The 25,786-nt window shown below is 40.0% G+C and overlaps 2 protein-coding genes across 13 annotated transcripts in view; both read right to left on the bottom strand.

Annotated features, from left to right (window-relative positions):
* The window catches only part of smad4b (SMAD family member 4b), a 724,234-nt gene that overhangs the window by 163,253 nt on the left and 535,195 nt on the right, over positions 1-25,786 (bottom strand). The window lies entirely within an intron of this gene.
* unc5ca (unc-5 netrin receptor Ca) overlaps positions 1-25,786 on the bottom strand; it is a 473,679-nt gene that overhangs the window by 76,084 nt on the left and 371,809 nt on the right. For all 11 annotated transcript variants that reach the window (XM_087253142.1, XM_087253139.1, XM_087253140.1 and 8 more), the window contains 2 exons: positions 14,018-14,185; positions 6,279-6,443 (listed from right to left, as the gene is read on the bottom strand). In XM_087253142.1, the coding sequence (XP_087109268.1) occupies positions 6,279-6,443; positions 14,018-14,185 (333 nt within the window). The remainder of the gene's footprint in view (positions 1-6,278; positions 6,444-14,017; positions 14,186-25,786) is intronic.

Here is a 25,786-nt window from a genome sequence, read left to right as displayed (position 1 = left end):
GAGGGGCTTCCACGATCCACACACAAGCTCTTCCAGTAACCAAGGAAACAGTGAGTAAATTTTCTAGTACCCCACACAAACAACTGAAAACAAGTCTAAATGTACTTACACGGTGCTGGTCTCGTTGCTAAAGTGCTTCTCATAATGATAATAATAATAATAATAATAAAAACAACAACAGCATATTTGGGGATGTTTTGCTTTCATAACTCAAATCATGACCTGCAAAAAGGTTTTTCTTACTTAGAATTTTGTGCTATTGTTCTTCTTTACAGTCTATTTTTCATTTTTAAAAAAATATTGTTTTGTTTTCAGAAATAATAAGTCAAAATTAAGCAAGTTTTTTTTTCTTTAAAACAAGCGCAATAACCTTGTTTGAAATAAGTGTATTTTGCTTACACCATTGGCAGACTATTTTGCTTGTTTAAAGGAATAACTCATTTAATTTGACTGCTAATTTCTGAAAACAGGACAATACTTTTTGCTCGTCTACAAAATTCTTAATGATTTAAGAATTTGCAGATATTTGGACTAGAAATAAGACAAAAGCACAGAGGAATAAACATATTTTTTGCAGTGTAGACTTATTCTTTTATCTGCAGAAATTGTAATACCAGCTCAAATATAGTTCATTCGTTCACTTTCCTTCAGCTTTGTCTCTTTATTCATCAGACCTCGCCACAGCAGAATAAACTGCTAACTTATCCAGCACAGGTTTTATGCAGCGGATGCCCTTCCAGCTGCAACCCAGTACAAGAAAATATACACTTTCGCATTCACACACACATACACACACTTATACACTACAGCCAATTTATTTTCATCAATTCACCTATAGCGCATGTGTTTGGACTGTGGGGAAAAACCGAAGCACCCGGAGGAAACCCACGACAACAGAGGGAGAACATGCAAACTCCACACAGAAATGCCATCTGATCCAGCTGGGACTCAAACCAGAGACCTTATTGCTGCGGGGTGACAGTGCTAACCACTGAGCCACCGTGCCGTCCAACTCAAATATAGTTATTAAAAACAATTATTAGGTTATTGCAGACAATAAACATCACACACCCCTTCATGGGACAGATGTACAGGTCGTTTCAATCTGGTTTCACCCCTTATTATGATCTTCATTCATCGTGAGCAGCTCCTACATCACTAAGTAGTGCACTATAGGTTTTTGGAACAGAGTTAAAGAGTTAGAGTGAGAGCTGAGTGGGGTTAAATGGATTGTGCCTGTTCAACTTTTAAAAGGGAAGAACTTTTTAAAGTTTAAACTTAAGTGAGGAAGCGCCTGCGGGGAGAGACAGACACCAGAATCATTACACAACACAAAACAGAGGAGATTCACATCCGCGGCCTGTCTTTAGACGCCAGCGAACAAATTAAACTGCCACACTGACGCATCCACGGTTCATACATTGAGAGAGCATCAAAATACAGATGAGCCGCTATCGTGACAGTGAGTGAAACAAATGAAGGGCCATGTTTATGTGCTTTATTACATGCCAGAGAAATAAACACATCAACTAAAGCCATTGAAGTAAACAAGAAAGTGAATTTGCAAATGATTTCGCTCGAGTTGCCGTGCGCATCTGCAAAACAATGCTTTTCTTACTAACATTTTTCGGTTTCGTTTTTAGTACAAATAACAAGAATTCTTATATTTTATGGACAAGCAAAACACGTTAGGCTCTATTTCAATGATTAAAGTTTAAAGTGCATGGCGCAAAAGCATTAAGGGCGTAAATTCACTTTTGTTATTTTAAGGAAAGAAAAATCCGCTCTGCGTCGTGGTGCATTGTCTAACATGGTTGTGCTTATTCTCTTACTGAGTTATGGGTAGATTTCCACAGATTATTAACCCATCATTGAGTCTATTTATTTATTCGTGCAAATGTGTGTAAATTTATTTAGTTTTTAAAATAATTTCTGTAATACTGTTGACTAATATGAAAATGTTCACAAGATTTATTTACTATACAGGGCTCTTTTTTGACGATCCATGTGGAAAGTCCAAAGTATTAAAAGCGTGTCAGAATCCACTTTTACTATTTTAAGGACAGAAAAGACTGTTTCGAGCACAGCACACGGTCTAAAAGGGTTGAGCTTATTCTCTTGATGAGTTATAGGTGTGTTTTGAGAATAAACCAATCAGAGTCTCACATTCCCTTTAAGAGTCAGTTGTGTCGCGCCATAGTGCATTTGCTATTTACATGACGGACTTTGTAAGTGGAAAAACTGAGCATTTCACTAAAGAGAAAACAGTTAAACAGAGCATCTGCAGCGTAAGAATGAGATCATTATTTACTTTCACTTTAACTCTCGTGGATACTAAAACTTCTTGTACGCACAGATACCCATTAGCCTAAAAATAAGCTCAAAGATTTGTTTTAAAACTATTTCTAAATTCAGTTCCAATTGCCAGCAAACGAATAAATGAACAATAATAATGAAGTGTGGTCAAAAACTGAGTTGTATCCAAATACACATGCTGTGCCCTATATGGTTTTAAACTAACAGGTGGGCAAATCTAAGCTTTGTTTTTAATAAAACAAATACAAATATGCAAAAAATAAATTATACTGCTAGCAATAATAACATTATACAAAAGCAAATTGTTATGAATGAACTGAAAAAGCCCCCCAAAGTGAAGACAGCATAAAAAGTCTGATTTTTATATTTATGTATGCTAGAAAATAATATGTTTTGTAATATTTTAATCCTTTATATTTATATCCTATATATATCCTTATTATATCATATATATATATATATATATCCTTAATATTTTAATTATTTTTCATATGTAAAGATATTTGTGTATTGCTGTGCATCCTGTCTGTATTAAGCAGTGTGTAGGTGAGGTGCACAACTAACGCACTCTGCGCTGGACTTTAGACCGGCTTTGTTCTGGTCTATAGAACAGTCGATGATAGTTTCTCAAAATAGCAATGCGCCTGTAATGCGCCTCAACACCCCTCCCTTTTTAGACAAGAACGCCTATGGGCGCACATATGAGCGCAAATGCATTTGCTATTTAATCAGCGTGGTGTAACACGTCATAACGACTCTTGCGTCAAGGTGAAACTAGCAAACAACAATTGCGTCGCGCCTTGCGTCGCATTTCGCCGGGTGTATGATACGGCCCACATTATGTAAAGTACTATTTTCTGTCTTTTACTAGATATATTTTATGAGAGACTTGCTTTGTTTAACAAATAAGTAAATATTATTGGATTTGCACAGTAAACAAATTAAATAAAAGTTAAAGGTATTATTGTTATTTCATATAATAAGTTTTTAGTTTTCCCTGAGATGGGTTGCGGCGGGAAGGGCATCCGCTGCGTAAAAACTTGCTGGATAAGTTGGTGGTTCATTCCGCTGTGGTAACCCCAGATTAATAAAGGGACTAAGCCAACAAGAAAATAAGAATGAATGAAGTTTTTAGTTATGATATTCCCCCAAAATTATTCCGCATGAATCCGCAAAATTTTTACAAAAATCTCAGCAGAAATAGCAAAAAATGTCCACAGATTCTGTCTGGCCCTAGTTGTAGGTGTGTTTCGAGAATAAACCAATAACATTCTCATCTCCCATTCCCTTTAAGAGTCAGTTGCACCATGGAGCATTTGATATTTAGATAGTGGACTTTGTAAGTGGAACAACTGAACGCTTCAATAGAAGCGAGAAAACAGTTAAACAGAGCATCTGCAGCGCGAGGATAAAGAATGAGCCTCCTCCATTCAGTCTCTTTCACTTTCTTTTTCTCTCTTTCGTGGATAAGGAAACGGTGTTGTATGCACAGATGTCCATTAGCCTACATAATTGATTTAGTTTGTTAAGCACAAAGTTTTGTTTCAAACTGGTTTTAAATTCACTTCTAATTTTCAGCAAATAAATATATGAACAATAATAACGAAATGTGGTCAAAAAACTGAGTTATATCCAAACACACATGCTATGCCCCATATGGTCCAAAACCTGAAAGGTGAACAAATCTAAGCTTGTGTTTAATAAAACAAATATAAATATGGTAAATAATACCGATAATAATAATATTATACAAAAGCAAGCTGTCGTGAATAAACTGAAAAAAGTCCACCGAGATAAAGGTGGTGGTTTTTACATTTATGTAGCAAATATTAATTATTGTAATATTTTAATCCTTTAATTCTTTTTCATAAGTAAAGATATTTGTGTATTGCTGTATATCCTGCGTGTTTTAAGCAATGTATAGGCGAGTTACATAACGCGCTCTGTGCTGGATTTTAAACCTACTTTCAGCTGGTCTGTTGCACAGTCTATTTTAGTTCCTCAAAATAGCAACGCGCCAACAATGCTCCTTAACACGCCACTTTTCTAGACCAGATTACCCATGAGTCGACAAAGTAGTGCAAATGAATTTGCCATTTAAACAACAATATGGAAAATAGAAAAATAAAGGTTGCGCGGGGCTGAAAATAGAAACACGTCGGGGGCAAACAGGTCTTGCACCTTATCACGCCGGTTGTATGATAAGGCCCATTGTGTTATTTTAAGAAATATTATGTCACAATTAAGTGAGTTCGTCCCTATAACGAGCAAAATAGTCTGCCAATGGAGTAAGGAAAATAATCTTATGCCAAAAGGACAAACTAAATTATTTTGCTCACCCTATTCATAGGTTCAATGTGACATCACACAGTGGTGCGACCGCTGTTTTTGTGACCGAACTGTACTATAGCTGTTTTTGTTATAATCACAGTTAAACAAATAAAACAGCCCTTTAACTTTTAAACAAAATCTTACTCTTATTTGCACGACCTAGAATGATGGAGTACAGTATGCTGCTACTTGTGGGTTTTTCACTGTCATAAAAAATGCAAACGTGTATAAGAGCAAGCGCTCCCTCATGGGTCTGTGTATCAGAAACACATGAGCACCAGGTGTGATCTGCCGTGTTTATGACACAAATAAGTGTGTATGTAAATATGTGCATGTGAGTGAATGTGTGTGGGTAGTCTCTGTTTTAGCGCATGCTTCTATATTCAGTTTAAACCAGAAGTTTACATACAAACTAAAAAAGGAACATAACCATTTTTCAAATAATGTCTGATGGCAAATCATACTAAATGTTTTCTATATTAGGTCCGTTAGGATTACCTAAATGATTTACATTTGCTAAATGCCAGAATAATGAGAGAATTTTTTTTTTTTTTTTAAGAATTAATTTTTTTTTTGAGAATCTTCTATATATTTCTAGACAGTCAAAATTTTACATACATTTCCTTTGTATTTTTTAGCTTTGCTTTTAAACTGTTTAACTTTGGTCAGATGTTTTGGGTATCCTTCTACAAGCTTCTCACAATAGTTTGAAGGAATTTTGGCCAATTTTGGTCAGATTTGTAGGCTGTCTTGCTCGCACAAGCTTTTTCGACTCTGCCCACAAATTTTCTATAGGATTGCCATCAGAGCTTTGTGATGGCCACTCAAAACATTTACTCTGTTGTCCTAAAACAGTTTTTAAGTAATTTGGCAGTATGCTTAGTGTCATAGTCTGTTTGGAAGACCCATTTGTGGCCAAGTTTTAATTTCCTGGCTGATGTCTCGAGATGTTGCTTCAGTATTTCTACATAATGTTCTTTCTTCATGATGCCATCTATGCTGTGAAGTGGACCAGTCCCTCCTGCAGATAAACAGCCCCACAACATGATGCTGCCACTCCCATACTTCACAGTTGGGATGGTGTTCCTAGGCTTTGTCCTCCAAATGTAACACTGGTCATTATGGCCAAACAATTCAATCTTAGATCCATCAGCCCACAGGACATGTCTCCAAAAAACAGTCTTTTTCCCAGTGTAATCTAGCAAATTGTAATCTGGCTTTTTTGTTGATGCTGGCTTGTTGATTTTCCCATGTTGTCACACATGGAAGCAGTGTGTTTGATTATTTCCTTAAATACTATTCTACAGTTGTGCTTCCAATTAACTCAAATGTTGTCAAGTAGCCAATCAGAAACTTCCAAAACCTTGACACCATCATCTGAGCTTTTTCAAAGGCACAATAATCTTATTGTATGTAAACTTTTGACTTTCAAGAAACGTCATAACAATATTTCAAAAAAGAAAAAGTTTAGTCGCATTGACATCTGACTTTTTAAAGAATAGTTATGTGCCTTTTTATACAGTGTATGTAAACGTCTGGTTAGCTGTGTATATATATATATATATATATATATATATATATATATATATATATATATATATATACACGTGTGTGTGTGTGACTGTACTCACTCTGTAGGCAGAGTCCGTCAGTGCAGTTCTGGGACTGTAGTGTGAGTCCATCACAGTCTTTTCCTCCATTCTGTGGTGCAGGAGAATTACACTCTCTCTTCCTCCACTGTGTGCAGTCAGTATTACAGGCAGACCACCGGCTCCAGTCAGCCCACTCGCCATCCACTAAACACACACAAACAATACTTCAGCTCTTCTACATTATGAAAAACATCCACCATCTTTGTTAGAGAGGCCCTACAGCATTACTAGTCCACTCATATTTAAGCCAGGCTCATACTGTGTGATTTTTCATAATGCTTCACGATTGCATCTTGTCAGAATGTGCAAACATGATCCCTATTGCACACTTAGGCTACCTCTGCAATAGTCATGGGCTGGTCTAATTCAATTCAATTCATATTTATTTGTATAGCTTCAGTGTAGATTGTGTCAAAGCAGCTTCACATAAAAGATTATAGTAAATTGAAATAGTGTCAATTCAGTTTTCAGAGTTGAAGTTCAGTTTAGTTCAGTTCAGTGTGCTTTATTTTCACTGCTGAAAGTCCAAACACTGAAGAGCAAATCCATCGATGCGCAGCTCCACAAGTCCCAAACCAAGCAAGCCAGTGGCGAAGAACAAAACTTCACCAATTAACAAAAGTGAAGGAAAAAAAAAACTTGAGAGAAACCAGATTCAGTTGGACACAATCATTTTTCCTATAGCCAAAGTTCTTGTGCAGAGCTGCAGTCTATGCGCCGGAGGCTGAAGAACACTGAACGTCCATTGTGGATGAACTGCAGGTGTAAATAGGTCACTGGCCGGGGGAACAAGCTGGCCCACAGGATTAAGGCGGGGACTCGTTTGTCACTGGGGTCTTTCAGGAATCAGTTTCATGCTCTCCACTCCTTCATGACCACCACACCGTCTGCTCAGGATACAGCCTGGTCCAGCATTAAGGATGCCTTTAGAAGTCCTCTATGGTTGGCACCATCTCTTCGTATGTGTTGTATTTGAGGTCCTCAATGGTTGGCATAGTCTCTTCACAAGTCACAAATCACATCAATGGCACACCACAATCTATAGAGGCTTCAGGATGAGCATCCCCAGGTAGCAATAGAGAACAAGATAAGATTCTGACGGTATGATAATCTTGGATAAAAATATCCAGGTTCCACAGTATTGTGATTACTGCTCTAAAATATGTTAAGAGATTCATTCAATCGCTATTTTTTTGTCCTGTGATTTAATTTATTGCCATTAGCTTATTCTTTTGGTCACCTCAATGGTACTCCTTTCTTAATTCCTAGACAAATTTCCATCAAGGGTCGTTCATTCATTCATTCATTTATTTTCTTGTCGGCTTAGTCCCTTGATTAATCCGGGGTCGCCACAGCGGAATGAACCGCCAACTTAGCCGCAACCCATCTCTGGGAATCATCCACACACACACTCATACACTACGGACAATTTAGCCTACCCATTTCACCTGTACCGCATGTCTTTGGACTGTGGGGGAAACCGGAGCACCCGGAGGAAACCCAAGCGAAGGCAGGGAGAACATGCAAACTCCACACAGAAACACCAACTGAGCCGAGAAGCGAACCAGCGACCTTCTTGCTGTGAGGCGACAGCTCTACCTACTGTGCCACTGTCTCGTCCCATCAAAGGTCGTAACAAACATAATTGCCATTAAGGTAAGCAATGCGATCTTACTTCTAACTGAAAACAAGATAGTTTTACTACTTTGCAAAAAAATCACGTATATGCGAGGTTTAAACAGTTGTCTGAAAACAGTCTGTGAGTATAAGCAGCTTCTAACAGTTAAAATGTATTAATTTCATTTTATTTAATAACACTTGATAAAAACAGTTTGCAGAAACACTTTGATTGACATTCTGCCTTTGTACGTGTCCTCAGATGGGGGAAGCCCTGCCCATTAGTGGCCATCTCTACCACAATAACATAGGATGTTTGGCTGTTTCTTAATATGCGTTCTTCAGCGGTTTTGTGTCCTCGTGTTGTCGCGTAACGTCATCATCAGCTGCCTAAGTTCAGTTCCAATACTCAAGACCGCAAGAACAGAGGATGCCTGAAACTTCACGGACGTGTTTATTTAGATTTATTAGCAAAGTTCAGAGATAGAACTTATTTGTCTCAGGAGTTTTCCTAAATGAGATGGTGAATATAAGCATCACCATGGACATCTTAATAAGGGAATAAACACATTAAGGGTGTTTGTTTGCTGAAATTCGTATTAAAATCTGTTTTATTGATATTGTGCAATGCATATTTGTGAAGTCTTTATCCACAGTATATATATTGAAAAGGGGAAAAACAAATTGTTGTACAAAGGCTGTAATGTTTAAATAATTTTTCCTTAAAACACGTGAAGGTCATGTGACCATCAGGAAGAACGCAGCATCTCATTTCTCACAGGACGTGTTCTCTTTTCTCGTGGTCTCCTGAGTTCGTTCTATCGAGGACACCTAGCAAGACCAGTCTCCACAAGAACGCACATCCATTCTCTTGAGAAACAGCCTTAGTCTTGTTTTTGAATCCGCCACTATGCTGACACATAGGCATTTGTAGCTCCGCCCTCTTTTAAAAAGAGCACAATCTCATTTGAAATTAAAGCGACAGTCAACAAAATGCCACAATTAGGATCAAAGCCTAAAGGAGTCAGTTTCAAAGAGTTATAAAACATTATTTGTGGGGTATTTTGAGATAAAACGTCACACACACACACACACTGTGGGGCAGAGGGGTAAACTAAATTTCTCTCTGTCTCGCGCTGAACGCAGTCAACCAATCACAACAGACTGGGTCATTGGACCAATCAGCGCAGATTAGCATTATGCTAAGAAGAGATTTGGGAACAAATGAAATGCTGAATGAATCATATGGGAGTCGTTGGGATAACTAGGTAAAAATAAATGCATGTTATTAGACAATGAAAGTGTTTTTTGATCTTGCATGCATATCAGCCTGTTGTTGGAGACCCCCCAAAACCAAAATATGACTATATGCGCTCTTTAAAATGCTGCTTCTGAGAAAAGGTTTGGTTTCAGAATTAGTAAGTTGATGATGCAATACAAACCAACACCATTTGATGGTAGGATTGCACACGGTACAGTTAGCGCCAACAGTTGAGAACACATTCTCACATACAAGAATGCACTCGAGCGTTAATGAGTGAGGCAAAAAAAAGAAAAAGTTGACTCTGAATGTCGTGTGTTTAAAAGTGAAAGGACACAAAATACTTCTTCACCAATATAGGACATAAAGCGGTATGTCTAATATGCCAAGAAAGTATTGCTGTAGAAATTACAGCATCAGTCATTCTTTTTGAAAAGAAGATTCTCATCATGTGCTTTTTTTCTATGTCTGCCAATATATTTTATATTTTCCACTTCCAATTTACTTAATTGTTTTATAGTATTAATAAGTACATCTACACTCACCGGCCACTTTATCGGGGCTGTGATTTGCGCCGGATGGCTGCTGGACCAGTTGGCTGCCCGCACTCAACGGACTGTTTTCCATTACCCCTGTTCCCATCCCCTCTGTCTATGTTGTGTCTTGCCGGTGTGCTTATGCTAAGATAGGGCTGTTTTTTTCCCTTTTCTCACTTTGTCCAAATCAAGGGCAAGCTGAGGGGGTGTTTTTTAGCCTAACTGTCCAAATGTATCTTTCTTCGTTTCTAAATGCTGCCTCCTAAGATCTGTCTCCCCTGAAAAGTTGTTTGTGATGTATGGTCTGGGGGGTCCAATTTCGCTATACGAAAGTGTAGTGACAAATAAAGGCTTGATTGATTGATTGATTGATTGATTAGGTACACCTGTCCAACTGCACGTTAAAGCAAATTTTTAGCCGGCCAATCACATGGCAGCAACTCAATGCATTTAGGCGTGTAGACATGGTCAATATGATCTGCTGCAGTTCAAACCCCTCTGGTCTTAAAAGCTTGCCCACTTCAGCTCCTGGGACACCATACAGACATATTATTTTAGATCTTGTAAAAAGGAGAATAATAGGGCCCCTTTAAGGAAAAACTCCCTTCATTTTGACTTCTTATCTTCTTGATTTAAGAATGCTTAGATATTTGGACTGGAAACAAGACTAAAACTCGAAGTAAGAAACGCATTTTTGCAGTGTAGTACTTTAATTGGTTTGGTGCATTAGCACTGAGTTAATGAACTATGGTAATTAACAGTAAATTTAGAAATGTTGCTACTGTATTACAGTAGAGCTTTTCTATTTTAAACCTGGCTATGAAGGATCTTGAGTAGTTGAGTTTGCCTGAATGTATCCTGCAGTATGTGGGTCAGTCATTAGCGTCTGACTGCTGCATCTCTCCTGCTGGGTGCACAAGCTTTAATCTCACCTTCTTCACAGCGAACTGACTCTCAGCAGCAGCAGGAGGAATGGAAATGTGCTCGGCCCTCGGGGGCCCCTAGGGGCCACAGAATAGGGGAAGTGTCTAGCTTGAAAGCTGAACTGATGGGCCTGGAAAAAGATGCATTTGTCTGATGCTATCAAGAGGCGAAGAACTCAAATCGGACCAGAAAAGAAGGAAGTTTTTATGAAAGGAATGCCTCCCTTGGAATTCAATAGTCTCACAGGCGATTTTTCCAACCTTCTGTTTATGGAAGGAATTCTTCATTTGGAAGTCACTTTGGATAAAGGCGACTGCAAAGTGGAAATATGTCAACGTAGGAGGGAAAAATAGGCAAATAATGAAAATGAGGCAAATTCCTCATCGTGTTCGTTTCAGGTTTATGAGCTGACCTCGCTGTGTGCTTACGGCATGACGGAAATGTTTCAGATTACAAACTTGATGAAAACGTACACTTGCTTTGGCATGTTGCTGTTGGTATGTGCATGGCATTAAAAAAGTTTTGTTAAGTGAAATAATGTAAATAAATATTAAAAAAAAAAAACTTTTATTTGAATGAAAATATAAATGTTGTGCAAAAAGTACTGAAGCTAAATCTGAAATCTAAAAAAACCTAAAAAAAAATTAAGCTTAGCTGATGTAAAAATACAAAACACAACATAATTACTAAAATTAAAATTAAAAAGTAAAAAACAAACATATTAGCTTTTATTATTTTATTTCCATTTCAGTTACTCATGCGATGCTATATATTTAAGATTTATCAATAGTATAACACTAAAAAAAACTGCTGTGCTAACAATTTATTGATTTATTTTTGTACTTTTTATGTTACTCTACTACCTGACATAAACTCTTGTTATAAGAGCAACAAATAATAACTAGACTTCTAGATGATCATTTGGAAAAGTGGCAGAAGGTTGATTTTTTTGTGAATCATCTGTTGAGCTGCATCCCGATCATCACAAATACTGCAGAAGACCTACTGGAACCCACATGGACCCAAGTTTCTCACAGAAATCAGTCAAGTTTGGTGAAGGAAAAATCATGGTTTGGGGTCACATTCAGTATGGGGGCGTTCGAGAGATCTGCCGAGTAGATGGCAACATTAACAGCCTGAGGTATCAAGACATTTGTGCCGCCCATTACATTAAAAACCACAGGAGAGGGCAAATTCTTCAGCAGGATAGCTCTGCCTCTCATACTTCAGCCTCCACATCAAAGTTCCTGAAAGTGAAGAAGGTCAAGGTGCTCCAGGATTGGCCAGCCCAGTCAACAGACATGAACATTATTGAGCATGTTTGGGGTAAGATGAAGGAGGAGGCACTGAAGATGAATCCAAAGACTCTTGATGAACTCTGGGAGTTCTGCAGTTCTGCCATTCCAGATGACTTTATTAATCAGTGATTTGAGTCATTGCAGAGATGTATGGATGCAGTCCTCCAAGCTCATGATGGAGTCAGACACAATATTCATTCTTTTTTCATGACACTATATTCTAAAGTGTACATTATTTCTGTTAAATGACAAGACTTTTGTCTAAGCAAAGTCAGACCTTACTAATGAAATAATTAAAAATCAAGGCAGGATCATAGTTTATTTTGATAATACGCATAATCTAGAGCAGGGGTTCTCAAATGGTTTGCTCATGGGACCCACATTTTTACATGGTAATCAAGCCGCGACCCAAATTTTTAGGAACTAGAATATAATTTTAGGAATTATAATTCGTTTGTATTTATTTGTTAACATACACAAGTGGAGTCAGATAAAGCATAAGACAATCACCAAGACTTACAAATAAACAATATTTAATACTGTAAACAGTGGTTAGGTTAAGGCAAAGTTAAGTTACCATGAACTAACCTGAACTGTTAATAAAATATTAACACTGATTCGGTTGAACAGAACAAACCAGCAAACTTAAGTAAAATGATTAAAATAATCATAACCATTCATTCATTTTCTTGTCAGCTTAGTCCCTTTATCAATCCGGGGTCGCCACAATGGAATGAACCGCCAACTTATCCAGCAAGTTTTTACGCAGCAGATGGATGGATGGATGGATGGATAGATAGATAGATAGATAGATAGATAGATAGATAGATAGATAGATAGATAGATAGATAGATAGATAGATAGATGGATGGATGGATGGATGGATGGATGGATGGATGGATGGATGGATGGATGGATGGATGGATGGATGGATGGATGGATGGATGGATGGATGGATGGATGGATCCCATCTCTGGGAAACATCCACACACACATTCACACACTCATACACTATGGACAATGTAGCCTACCCAATTCACCTGTACCGCATGTCTTGGAACTGAGGGGGAAACCGGAGCACCTGGAGGAAACCGATTCGAATGCAGGGAGAACATGCAAACTCCACACAGAAACGTCAACTGAGCCAAGGCTCAAACCAGCGACACAGCGACGTTCTTGCTGTGAGGCGTAAGCACTACCTACAGCGCCACTGCTTCGCCCATAATCATAACCATTTTTATAATATTCACCAATTATTTGCTCTTCTGCTTTTGTGTGGGCTTTCTTGGCCTTTGCTACAAGGATGAGCACAGTAAAATGTGCAGAGTGCCTGTACTTGTTTTAAACATTAAGTTTTTAGGCCCTTTTGTGATGCTCTCAGAGTCGTCTTTGAAAATAGTCCACAGGTTTGTCCTTGCAACTGGGATGTTTGGTTTCTAAATGTCGTTTTAATTGAGCAGGTTTCATGCTGTCTTGTGAGAGCACCTCACTTCATATGACACACTGAGGTTTTAAGCCTTTTTTGTCGTCAATATATGTTAATTCACACTTTACATTTTCAGGGTCGTACTTGTGCTTTAAATCGTTATAATTTTACTTTTGTGCCTGAAGCAATTAGGTTATGTAATAAATGTAGTTAATCGATGGACTATGTTGTTGTTAAGTGTTGATGTTTATTGTGTTAAGTGTGTTAATTTTGTTATACTATATGTGAGGCACCACCATGTCGAAATGAATTGCCCCAAGGGGATTAATAAAGTTTTAAACTACTATAAACTAAACTAAACTAAACATATTTGTTGCTATAATTAAATGAAATTTCACATTTCAAACGGTACGTTTGTCGCACACGCATTTCAAAATAAAAGTCTGATATAAGCAAAATAAGTTAAAAATTAAACTTTTGTTGTTTTATTGATCACACACTTCGCGACCCACTGAAAATGTGCCCGCGACCACTGATCTAGAGTCCTACATAAATAATAAAAAAATCAAGAATGCTTGCAACTTATTCTATTATCTGAATGGCGCATGGTTCCACAAACTTGCCATTCACACTACTCAAGCTCTTCAGAGTTTTACCTGTGCAAACGGAGGTGCAGGCGATTTTCTGGATGGCCTGTCCATCACACGGCGAGCCTCCGTTCAGTGGTGCGGGATTGGTGCAGCTCCGTGTCCGTTTCTGAAGGCCCCGCCCACAGCGACTGTTACACGGTGACCACTCAGTCCACGTCGACCAGCCTCCGTTCACTACCAAAATAAACACAGACACAATTATATATGTTAACAATGCCCTGAAGTGCCTTGAAATACACTGATGGGCAAGATGTGATGTACAGTTCAGTCTGAACTATTAGCCCTCCTGAATTATTACTCTTCCTATATATTCTCTATCATATGACTGCACTCTTGCTTCGACTGCAACCCAAATCAATATTTCATGTATATTTACTGCTTTATTTGGTAAACATGGGTGCTCTGCACACAGTGATATTGCACTGCAAGAGAAACCCATTATTTAGCAATAATGAAAGTATAGCTGTACATGATCTTTTCCTCATATACAGTCACAAACCACAGGTAATTTACCCTGTTTACTGCTCATTTTAAAGAGTTTCATTTCATTTTTCAGAATAAAACCGAGGATTATCTGTGTTCTTCTTAACTCAAAGCCACTTTCTGCTGTTTGAAATAAAGTGACTCTGTGCAGTACTGCAGTTGTTTGTGGTATTACTGTGCTGGTAATATGGTTGACTCCATATGATTTATCACAGAGTTTAGCATATTTTCTGGGTCACCTTGAAAAGCGTCTGCTAAATGAATAAATATAAATGCATTAAAAAGTTTCTGTATGATTGCTGAGGGAAGATTTCGCATTTCTCAGACATTGCAGAGCAATCTGGAGAAAGCAAGTGAAGTGGGTCTTTGGAAAAGGTGCAGAAATCAAATCTACAAGCATAAACAGGATAATATATATGAGATCATTAAAGACAAAACTTGCTGGATAAGTTGGTGGTTCATTCCGCTGTGGCGACCCCGGATTAATAAAGGGACTAAGCCGACAAGAAAATGAATGAATGAATGAAACACATACGACTACATTTATGCAATCACTAGCCTTTTTGGTTAGGGTCAGAATACAATTTTCAAGCTGGCATTCATTAGTCCTTTATTTGTCAGTGGTGGCCACAGCGGAATGAACCTCCAACTATTCAAACATATGTTTTACAATGTTTTTGTTTATGTTTTGGGTGCCTTTCCAGCCGCAACCCAGTACTGGGAAACACCCATACACACAAACTACTCTACGGCCAATTTAGCTTATTCAATTGACCTATAGTGCTTGTGTTTGGACTGTTGGGGAAACCGGAAAACCCAGAGGAAACCCACGCCAACTCGGGAAGAACATGCAAACTCCACACAGAAATGCCAACTGGTCCAGCCAGGACTCGAACCAGCTATTTCCTTGCTGTGAGGCAACACTGCTAACCACTGAGCCACAGTGTCACCCAGGTTGGCATTTACAGTTGAAACCAGAAGTTTACATACACTGTATAAAAAGGCACATAATCTTTTTTTAAAAAGTCAGATGTTAATGCACCATTTGTTTCTGTTATGCTTAATTGCAGAATAATGAGAGATTTTTTTTTTCTTTTCTGAGATATTGAAGTCAAATGTTTACATACCATAATACCATAAATGTTTACATACCATCAGCTGATGGTGTCAAGGTTTTGGAAGTTTCTGATTGGCTAATTGACAACATTTGAGTTAATTGGAGGCACAACTGTAGAATAGTATTTAAGGAAAACCTTAAACACACTGCTTCCTTGTGTGACAACATGGGAAAATCAACAAGACAAAATCAAAAACAAAGCCAGATTACAATTTGCTAAATGACACGGGGGAAAAGAGTAATGTTTGGAGACATGTCCTGTAGTCTGATGGAACTAATATTGAACTGTTTGGCCATAATGACCAGTGTTACATTTGGAGGATGTTACGACTGAAGTTTATTTATTTATTTATTATTGCGGATTGTACTCTGTGTTTTTCTTTTGTCCCGCCTTCTTGTTGTTTTTCGGTTGTCTCAAAGGCTCCCATACCGGCGTGATTCCCTGTTCTGATTGGCTGCTGGTCTCAAAAGCCTGTATAGACCTTTTTCATGGCTGCTGCATGGAGGGCGCCATAGCGACCAGCGTCTTCCGGTAGAATGCTAAAAACTTCCGTTTACAGCGTGTACAACTGGTAATTTGCGCTCCGAAAATGGGTTTCAATAACGTTTTTAATGGATAACAGAGTGTTTTTGTGACACACAACTTAGAAATGTGTCTGTTAAAGCCGTTATAATCTGTCACACGTGGTTCAAGCGTGTCAGAAATACGAGAAAAACGTTACCCTAGTTCACGTGTCTGCCGTCAGTGTGTTTGTGCGTTCCCGGCCTGTCAGCTGTTAGCTCAGCGGCTCTTTAACACACACACACACGCACGCACACAGAGAGAGAGAGAGAGAGCAAACCAGAGTACTGGCATGAAACTTAACAGGTATGAAAGTCGTGCAATTTACAAAAATGACCAATAAAAGTCTGTTATTGATCCTCTGCTGCTGATTTGCTGTTCATTCTAATCGCGAGCCGTTTGTGTTTTATTTTGTGTGTTGTTTTTACCACGGTTTGTGTTTTTCTGTCATTTCGAAATGACACTAGCCTTTATTTTCACTTTGTCACAGTTATTAAATCAGTGTGTCAGTGGCACAGTACAGGCTACATGTGTGTGTCAAACATTTTGGTGAATTACATTTGTTTTGGGCTGGTTATATATTTGAAATAAAGAGAAAATGTTGACTTTAGCGATGACGAGGCTTCATTTAAACTGCAGAAGATGCCGTCTGACAACGAGGGGGAAATGCCTCACAGCAGCTGTTTTCCATCCTATTAGATCGCATTTCTTTAAATGATCAGTCCAGGAGATGGTGCTGATGGACAACAGTATTAGTTCAATGAGGATAAAAGCAGGTAAAATAGATTAAAACTATCGTTTCAAAGCTGTCCAAATGTGACTGTTTACACGCATCAGCTGCCGACCGGAAGTTCTTCGCATTCTCCTTGCGCATACACGCAAAGCATAATGGGTAATTTTACGTTCCAAGAAAAAGGTCTATATAAGGGAGCTTCCGGCAGGGTTCGGAGAGCTCATTTCTGTGCGTTCGGTGTTTGGAGCGGAGCTCCCGGATTTCCCTCACCCCTTTGGCCGACGACCAGCAACCAATATTGTACTGATGACCATAATACGTTAAAATATTTTTGAGAGTTTGAGCGTGTAGGGGTGACCTGCCTATTTATTTGATTACTTGTGACTTTGTTTACGTTTAGGGAGTAAGGTAAGCTTTTTGTATTTTTCTTTAAATAATAAAAGTTAATTTAGTGGATTTACTTTATAGATTCATTTGTTTGTTTATTTTGGCCTGTGGTCACCCTGAAGAAATGCTCATTTATATTAACCACATTTTTATATAATAAATCTATTCATATATACTCTCAACTGAGTGTGTGAGTTTGGTTGTCGGCCGAAAGGAATCTTTTGCTTTAAGTTTTGCTTTGTTTGGGAAATCCACCACCCCAACACATTTGTTTTCTCTTCGTTTATTATGCCCTTTTTGTTTCCCCTAGACTTGGGGCGTAATTGAGGGCAAAGAGGAAAGCTTACAAACCTAGGAACACCATCCCAACTGTGAAGTATGCGGGCGGCAGCATCATGTTGTGGGGCTGTTTTGCTGCAGGAGGGACTGGTCCACTTCACAGCATAGATGGAATCATGAAGAAAGCACATTATGTAGAAATACTAAAGCAACAACTCAAGACTTCAGCCAAGAAATTAAAACTTGGCCACAAATGGGTTTTCCAAACAGACCATGACCCCAAGCATACTGCCAAATTAGTTAAAATGTGCTTAAAGGACAACAGAGTGAATGTTTTGGAGTGGCCATCACAAAGCCCTGATCTCAATTCTATAGAAAATGTGTAGGCGAAGTTGAAAAAGCTTGTGCGAGCAAGACAGCCAAATCTGACTACAGCTGATCCCTATCACTAAATTCAATATAAATATCCAGCTAAACTACAATCCTCATCTTCATTTTGGAACCTCCCCATCCATCCCTTCTCCCTCCTCCTCAATTCTAAGTTCGGGTGACACGGTGGCTCAGTGGCTAGCACTGTTGACCCACAGCAAGGTGGTCGTTGGTTTAAACGCTAGCTGAGCCAGTCGACACCCTCTGTGCGGAGTTTGCATGTTCTCCCCATGCTCGCGTGGGTTTACTCCGGTTTCCTCCCACAGTCAAAAAAACATGCAACAAAAGTCACAAGCACCTAATACATACAAACCGGCGCAGTTGGCGGCCTATTCTTGGGAAGTTATCGAGAACTACCTGATCTCGTATCCCTACTAATGCTTATTGACCAGGCGGGAGCCTTGGGCTCATGTATCTCCGAGCTCAGGCTTCTATCCCAGGACAACATGCCAAACCTGCTAAAATAGTCAAGCATTATCTAAGTGTGAACTCTTGAAAATTTGTTGTGGAGTTAATTCTGCAACGATGAGTCACACACAATGTTGCTACAAAGTTCACGCATGCACGCACGCACACACACACACACACACATTGATGTTCTTTCGGAGAACGACACAGAAGCTCTTAAACTGTCACCCCCTCTGCTGCTATTAACTTACTACATATCTCTCTCTCTCTCTCTCTCTCTCTCTCTCTCTCTCTCTGTATATGTGTGTGCGTGTTTATGTTCATGTGAGGGAGTAGATTAGCTGTAAGAAGATTCCTCCCTTTCCTTTCAATCTTCTTCATTTCAGAATTACGAGGCCATACAGACAAAGAGCCCGCGGCCTCATCTCTCCGTCTCTGAGAATTCAAAAACATTTGAGATTTTCACCCTCTAAATGCGAGCGATGTTCACCTGTGTACAGCTATGCTCCACTAAACACTTACTACTAGGGAGCTTATAACATGACCCCATCTTCAATATACAGTACAGTGCAAGTCAAAACGATTGACTCTCCTGCTATTTATTTCTTTTTCAAATATTTGCCAAATGATATTTAACAGAGCAAAAAAATTGTTCACAGTATGTCCTATAATAATTTTTTCATCTGGAGAAAGTCTTATTTGTTTTATTTTAGCTAAAATAATAAATAAAAGCAAAAAAATAGATAAAAGCAGCTTTTAACTTTGAAAAACCATGATAAGGTCAATAGTGCATATAAACACTCACCGGCCACTTTATTAAGTACAACTGTCTAACAGTTTGTTAATGTAGTTTCTAATCAGCCAATCATATGGCAGCAACTCAATGCTTAGGCATGTAGACATGGTCAAGACGATCTGCTGCAGTTCAAACCGAGCATCAGAATGGGGAGGAAAGGGGATTTAAGTGACTTTGAATGTGGGATGGTTGTTGGTGCCAGATGAGCTGGTCTGAGTATTTCAGAAACTGCTGATCTGATGGGATTTTCACGCACAACCATCTCTAGGGTTTACAGAGAATGGTCTGAAAAAGAGAAAATATCCAGTGAGCGACAGTTCTGTGGGCACAAATGTCTTGGTGATGCCAGAGGTCAGAGGAGAATGGCCAGATTGGTTCCAGCTGGTAGAAAGGCAACAGTAACAGTAACAGTAAGCACTCGATACAACCGAGGTATGCAGAAGAGCATCTCTGAACACACAACACGTCCAACCTTGAGGTGGATGGGCTACAGCAGCAGAAGACCACACCGGGTGCCACTCCTGTCAGCTAAGAACAGGAAACTGAGGCTACAATTCACACAGGCTCACCAAAATTAGACAATAGAAGATTGGAAAAACGTTGCCTGGTCTGATGAGTCTTGATTTCTGGTGAGACATTCGGATGGTCGGGTCAGAATTTGGCACCAACAACATAAAAGCATGGATCCATCCTGCCTTGTATCAACTGTTCAGGCTGCTGGTGGTGGTGTAATGGTGTGGGGGAGATTTTCTTGGCACACTTTGGGTCCATTAATACCAACTGAACATCATGTCAACACAGATTCCCTGAGTATTGTTGCTGACCATGTCCATCCATTTATGACCACAGTGTAACCATCTTGATGGCTACTTCCAGTAGGATAACGCACCATGTCATAAAACACAAATCATCTCAGACTGGCTTCTTGAACATGATAAGGAGTTCACTATACTCAAATGGCCTCCACAGTCACCAGATCTCAGTCCAATAGAGCACCTTTGGGATGTGGTGGAATGGAAGATCCACATAATGGATGTACAACCGACAAATCTGCAGCAACTGTGTGATGCTATCATGTCAATATGGACCAAAATCTTGGAGGAATATTTCCAGTACCTTGTTGAATATATGCCACGAAGGATTAAGGCAGTTCTGAAGGCAAAATGGGTCAGCGGCCAGTGAGTGTGTATGTATATACAATGTTTAATCAATCCATCAAGCAAACAAATTAGAGCACTATTTAAGCGCATACCTATTTCTGCAAGCACCACAACACCACTGTTGCTAGGTTACAAGTAAAGACAATCACTTGCCAAAGTTGTTTTGGCGTTGTTCAGATTCGTAAATGCATTCAGTAGTTCAGCACAGAATTAAAAAAAAAAATCTGTATAATCTTCTGTGTTTGAAAGATGAAAGTCTTCAAAATTTGGAAGAACATGAGAGGCTGAGTAATTGAAATATTCATAAATGTAAATGAGTAAATGATGAAATGATTTCATTTTTGGATGAACTCTCCCTTAACGCAGAGCAGGAGAAACAATTATTCTTTAGCAAATAGCACTAAATACCAAAGCACCTAAAACCCACAGTATAACAAATCACACACACACACCCTTGTGTTTTGAGCTCAAGTTAACTCATGGCCCAGTATTAGCGAGCTGATCTGAAGCGTGACATCGCTCACGAAAGACCAAACCCCAAAACACTGAGTCACTAAATCCACTGTGATGAGGAGGAGAGGATGATGATGACAGGAGCAAGAGCTGGAGGAAAATCTGCTCTTAAGCATCTGATAGTGTCTGAGACGTGCCCACACACACATGCACACTCAAGCACGGACACACACTCAAACACCCATACGTCCATGTCCATAAACAAGCAAATTTCTAGAGATTTTTTTTTACTTACCTTATACCTAGAACTTGCGCCATACCTACTATATAATATAGGAGAACAACTGACCTTTTGCTAAGCCACGCCCACAAACTGCCACCGACCAATCGTGGCTTAGCAACTGTAGCTACGCGCAGGGGCTCTGTCAAGCTTTCGCGTGAGTGCATATGGATTGTGCAAATCTGATACCCGGTCTCCTTAAAGTTTGGACGGGATGGTATAATATTTTCCTTTTTCAAAACCTAAAACCCAAGAGGAGAAATGCCAGCGTGGATCAAGCTGTGTGAGGGGCGCTAAAGGAGCGGAGATAAGTTGGTTTTGTTTTGATATTCCTGACACATTCAGTGATAGACAGACGACAATACCTCACACACCTCTTACATTAAACACATCTAAACTGTGTTTCCTACAAAAACACAAAGCTGGTTATAATTCACAGCTGTCTTATTCCTTTTTTTCGCTCGATATTGTGAGTAATGCTCCGTTTAAGCCTTCGCCATAACGTTAGTCATACATATATACACTAGATATCGCATAGGGACCCTGAGCATGCGTCAATAGCGCCGCCACATTGGTACAGTGCTCCCAGGACAAATGTCATTTAACCGCACTAGTCAAGACAGTGTTATTACGTGAAGATGTGGAACTTTAGCGGGGGATGTAGAAATGACCGAACAAAGAAAACAAACAACCCGGGCTCATTGTGGAAACGTAGCCCCATGGACATTTCTGCAGATAAGTCCCGGGAGGTACGTATTCAAGCGTTTTTTGTTTTCGCGGATCCGCGAGAGGCCGCTGTGCACGCTTTTTCGCCTCTCGGGAGCACGCGCCGTTCGCGCCCGCGCTGTTCTCGCGCGAAAAGCCGCCAGATCGGCCGACCTGGCTGCCCTCCTCTTCCTCCTCCTCCTTCTCCTTCCCTAAACCCAAGCGACGGTTTGCAAAAGCCGTCCAGAAAAAAAAAAAAAAAAAGCAAAAGCCCTCATCTTCGATTTCGACCGCATTTTCGGATCCCGCCACGTTCTCGCTCTTATTTTTTCGGATTCTGTTTTTCATCTTACCTGATTTCTGGAACCGCTGTTCCCCGGACTCGATCCCGGTTTTCGTCCCCGCGGCCGGCTCCTCCTCGTCCTCCGGGGCCTCTGCTCCGCCGACGCAACGCTGTGAGCTAAGTGGACAAAGCCCTCCACTCAGAGACGAGCCGTCGGCCGGCGAGCGCGAAGAGGAGGACTGAAGCGGCACCACACCGCCCCACAGCGTTCGCTCGAAAAAAATAAACACGGCCGTACGTACCCCCGGCCACGTAAATCGCGGTCTCCAGAAACGTCCGCGGGGCTACGTTTACAGAATGAGCTTGGGTTGAAAACAAAGCACAGTCAAAACATTTCAAAGGCAAGCTTTTTTTACGTTTTTGTATGTTCTGAACTTTTGTGCTCAACAGGTAACATTATTGATGATGATACAGTCACTTAGCCTACTGCATTCACCGTAAGGCAAAGCAGATCCAACTCGCACTAAACACTCGGCTTATGCTAGTTTTGTTGAATAAAATCAGCAAACAATGCAAAAAAAATATGACGAGATGCTGCGCTGCCAGAAACTTGTATTATTGTCGGCTAGTGAAGGAGTCGTTCATAACGGGGATTCATTCACAAACTAATCGCTCCCTCCATCAGTATGAGAAGTGAAAGCAGGAGAGGAAGTGTGTTTCAGGACACGGATTAGATCAAATTTAATAGGGAGGGAGGATAGTACATTTCTGTACACACAAACACAAGCGTTTTGTCAGGACTGTCAGTGCGGTCACTGATCCATCAATGTAGAAAAGTGATGTAAAAATATTATTTTCATAATTAAAAAAAAAATTGCATACTAACATCCAGGAAAACATCACCAGATCATAGGTATATGTGTATATCTCTGGCTTTGGATGGCCACAGTCCTCCACTGCACCTTGGTCCTGCATTCATTTCAAAGGAGCCCTACCCTGTTCCAAAATGGCGGCTCTATTGACACATTTCTTCCAATAGACAACAACAGGGTAGGCGACATCTAATGTATATATCTATGAACATTAGTAACTTAACGTTAGTCATATTAATAGTGAATATAGATCATAATGATATGAGTTATTGAAAATCTGTTGCTAACTTTACTGATCTTCATATTTCCATCTATTTCAAGCTACGAATATTTGAAATTACAAATCAACAGAAAAAAACCGAGATATGATCACAAACTGAGCACTTGCGATCAATATACTTTTCCCGCGGCTGTTTTCAGTCATTTATAAAGAGCACACTAACATATTGACATTAATATGTAACTTACTGTACATTGTTAGATTAGATTAGATTAGATTCAACTTTATTGTCATTACACATGTACAAGAACAATGCAACGAAATGCAGTTTAGGTCTAACAAGCAGTGCAATAGCAGCAAGTGCAGGATACAGGATTAAGTTTCACGATCCAAGATGGCAGTGCGTGCACAACGTTAGGCTCAGGGTCTCTCCAGTTTCTGCATTTTTGCAGTATTATTCCTGCTCATTTCGGGTCTGTTCGTGCAGAACAGTGGTGCCTTTACATCGCACACCCGACAGGAGCTTTTGGATATTGGTTTGTGCATTCCGGACAGTTTTATTAGCAATCTTCGACTCATCCATGAGATCGCCAGAACACCCCGGGCTGGGCGCCCTGCCCGGCCGGGCGGAAGTGCTCGCAGACCGCGCAGAGAACGTAAAGAAAGACGGGGGAAGCGCGGCGGGCTAAGAGCTAAGCTAAAGCTAACACCCAGTATCTTTCTCGCCAATGTACGGTCACTGGTGAACAAAATGGATGAGATTCGACTGCGCATCAACCACAGCAAAAGATTATGGAACTGCACTTGCTGCTATTGCACTGCTGGTTAGACCTAAACTGCATTTCGTTGCATTGTATTTGTACATGTGTTATGTGTTATGGGTCAATGATGCTAATATTCGGCACAAATCCATCAGTTTCCTTTTCTGGCTGTTCTATCTATGAATAAACGGTGTAAAGCACTGTGTGTTTCCTCGTCGGTTAGTAATGCTATATTTTATTGCACAACAATAGTCTATCGGGCTTTTTGGCTAAAAATAGAGAAATCACTGTTACATTAGTTATTATGAGATTATTTTTAAATGTCATCTCTCCTGCTGAGCATGAGCTAAGCTGTTGAATGATCAGCGTATGAGGCGGCTAGGCTAAGCTAGCTTCAATTTTGATTGAATTATTCTCAAGTGTGCCGCAAGCCTACGTTTGAGTGAAGGTTTCGGCCGTTAGATCGCCCCCTGGGGGCTGGCTGCAGTACAAGTCATAAAGCCCGCCTCCTCCGTGTTAATGAAGGAGACTTAAGCCCAAATAAAAAAAAAAAATTACACTTGCAATAAAATGTCCCGAAAGATAGTTCTGGTCGATTAAGGCACTGGTTATTGTGCTGAAATAGGTGCAGATCTTCATTTTTGTAAACAGTTTGTTTTTAGCAGTAATTTAATGCTGGGCGTGTCATCGTGATTGACAGCTGTGATTGACAGTTTCTCAAAGCGCGGCGTCTGAGCTTCGGCAGGAGACTGAAGTAGACTGAAGTGTTTTTATTCGATTTCTGTGTTATTTTACCATGATAAAATGAGTTCAGCAGTAAACTATAGTTTCTGACATACATGATCCTGGTGGAACACTGTTTATTCGCTAAGTTCAGGGCTTTTTTCGGGCTTTATTAGTTTGCTGATACACGCCTAGCCACCCAGATAGCAAAACACAGTTCCGGCTAGATTCTCGCCTGCCGGAGACTTATCCCTTAGAGCTCAGACTGACTAATGTTACCTCTGCTGGACCTACTCCGGATGCCTGGACTCACTGCCCAATTCCAGTCCGAGTCAATCGAGCCAGATGCGGCGGCCGAGCAAGCAGGCGCTGCCGCATGCGAGCCGGAATCAGCCCGCGACGCCGCGAGTAAGTTATGCGCTGCGGCCTGGAGCTGGCGCGATTGAATATATAAAACCCTCATATTTGTTAACGTTATTACATCCATTTGTGTTGATATGACAGCAAACGCATGCTGAGAAGTTCGGGGGGCGTAGTTGATTTTACATAAAGCGTTTGATTGGAAGCTCGACTCTGCTCATTTTCGCGGCTCCTCCTCTGGCTCCATCAGACAATCCTTCTGCGCATGTCTGGCTCCAATTTCAGCAGTCTTTTGCGACAGTTTGTGCCCGTCAAGCAGGCGTTTTGCCCTCAAGGCGTTCAATGGGAAAAAGGGCTGTCGCGTCGTCCATATTTTTTACAGTCATTGATTATTCTCTAAACGGTTGCCTATTATGTGGTGAATATACCCCTGTAACGCATACTGCAGTCCTTTTTTGTCTGACTTTCTCGGATATCTCACCTGTTTGCCAAAAATGACATTATATCCCTGGCAATGTCTGAAACCAGCGCACACACATTGAAAAAGCCACGCCAGTGTATTCTCTGAACTATTTTACGTTTTGGCAGTTTAGTTTAGTTTAGGGTTCAGTCATTTGAATATGTACGATATAAATAAAAGGCGTGGCAGCCAACACATACCCCTAAAGTCATTGGTGGATAAGCTAATGATTATGATTTATGATTTATGATTAATGATTTATGAAAATTGCTGTGAGATCGTGTTGTCCTCACGCTCCAGCTTT

The sequence above is a fragment of the Danio rerio genome, chromosome 5, assembly GCF_052040795.2.
Source record: "Danio rerio strain M-AB ecotype USA chromosome 5, GRCz13ab, whole genome shotgun sequence".
Classification (NCBI taxonomy): Eukaryota; Metazoa; Chordata; class Actinopteri; order Cypriniformes; family Danionidae; genus Danio; species Danio rerio.
The sequence above is the reverse complement of the archived record's forward strand: the minus strand, read 5'-3'. Positions and strand labels throughout refer to the sequence as shown.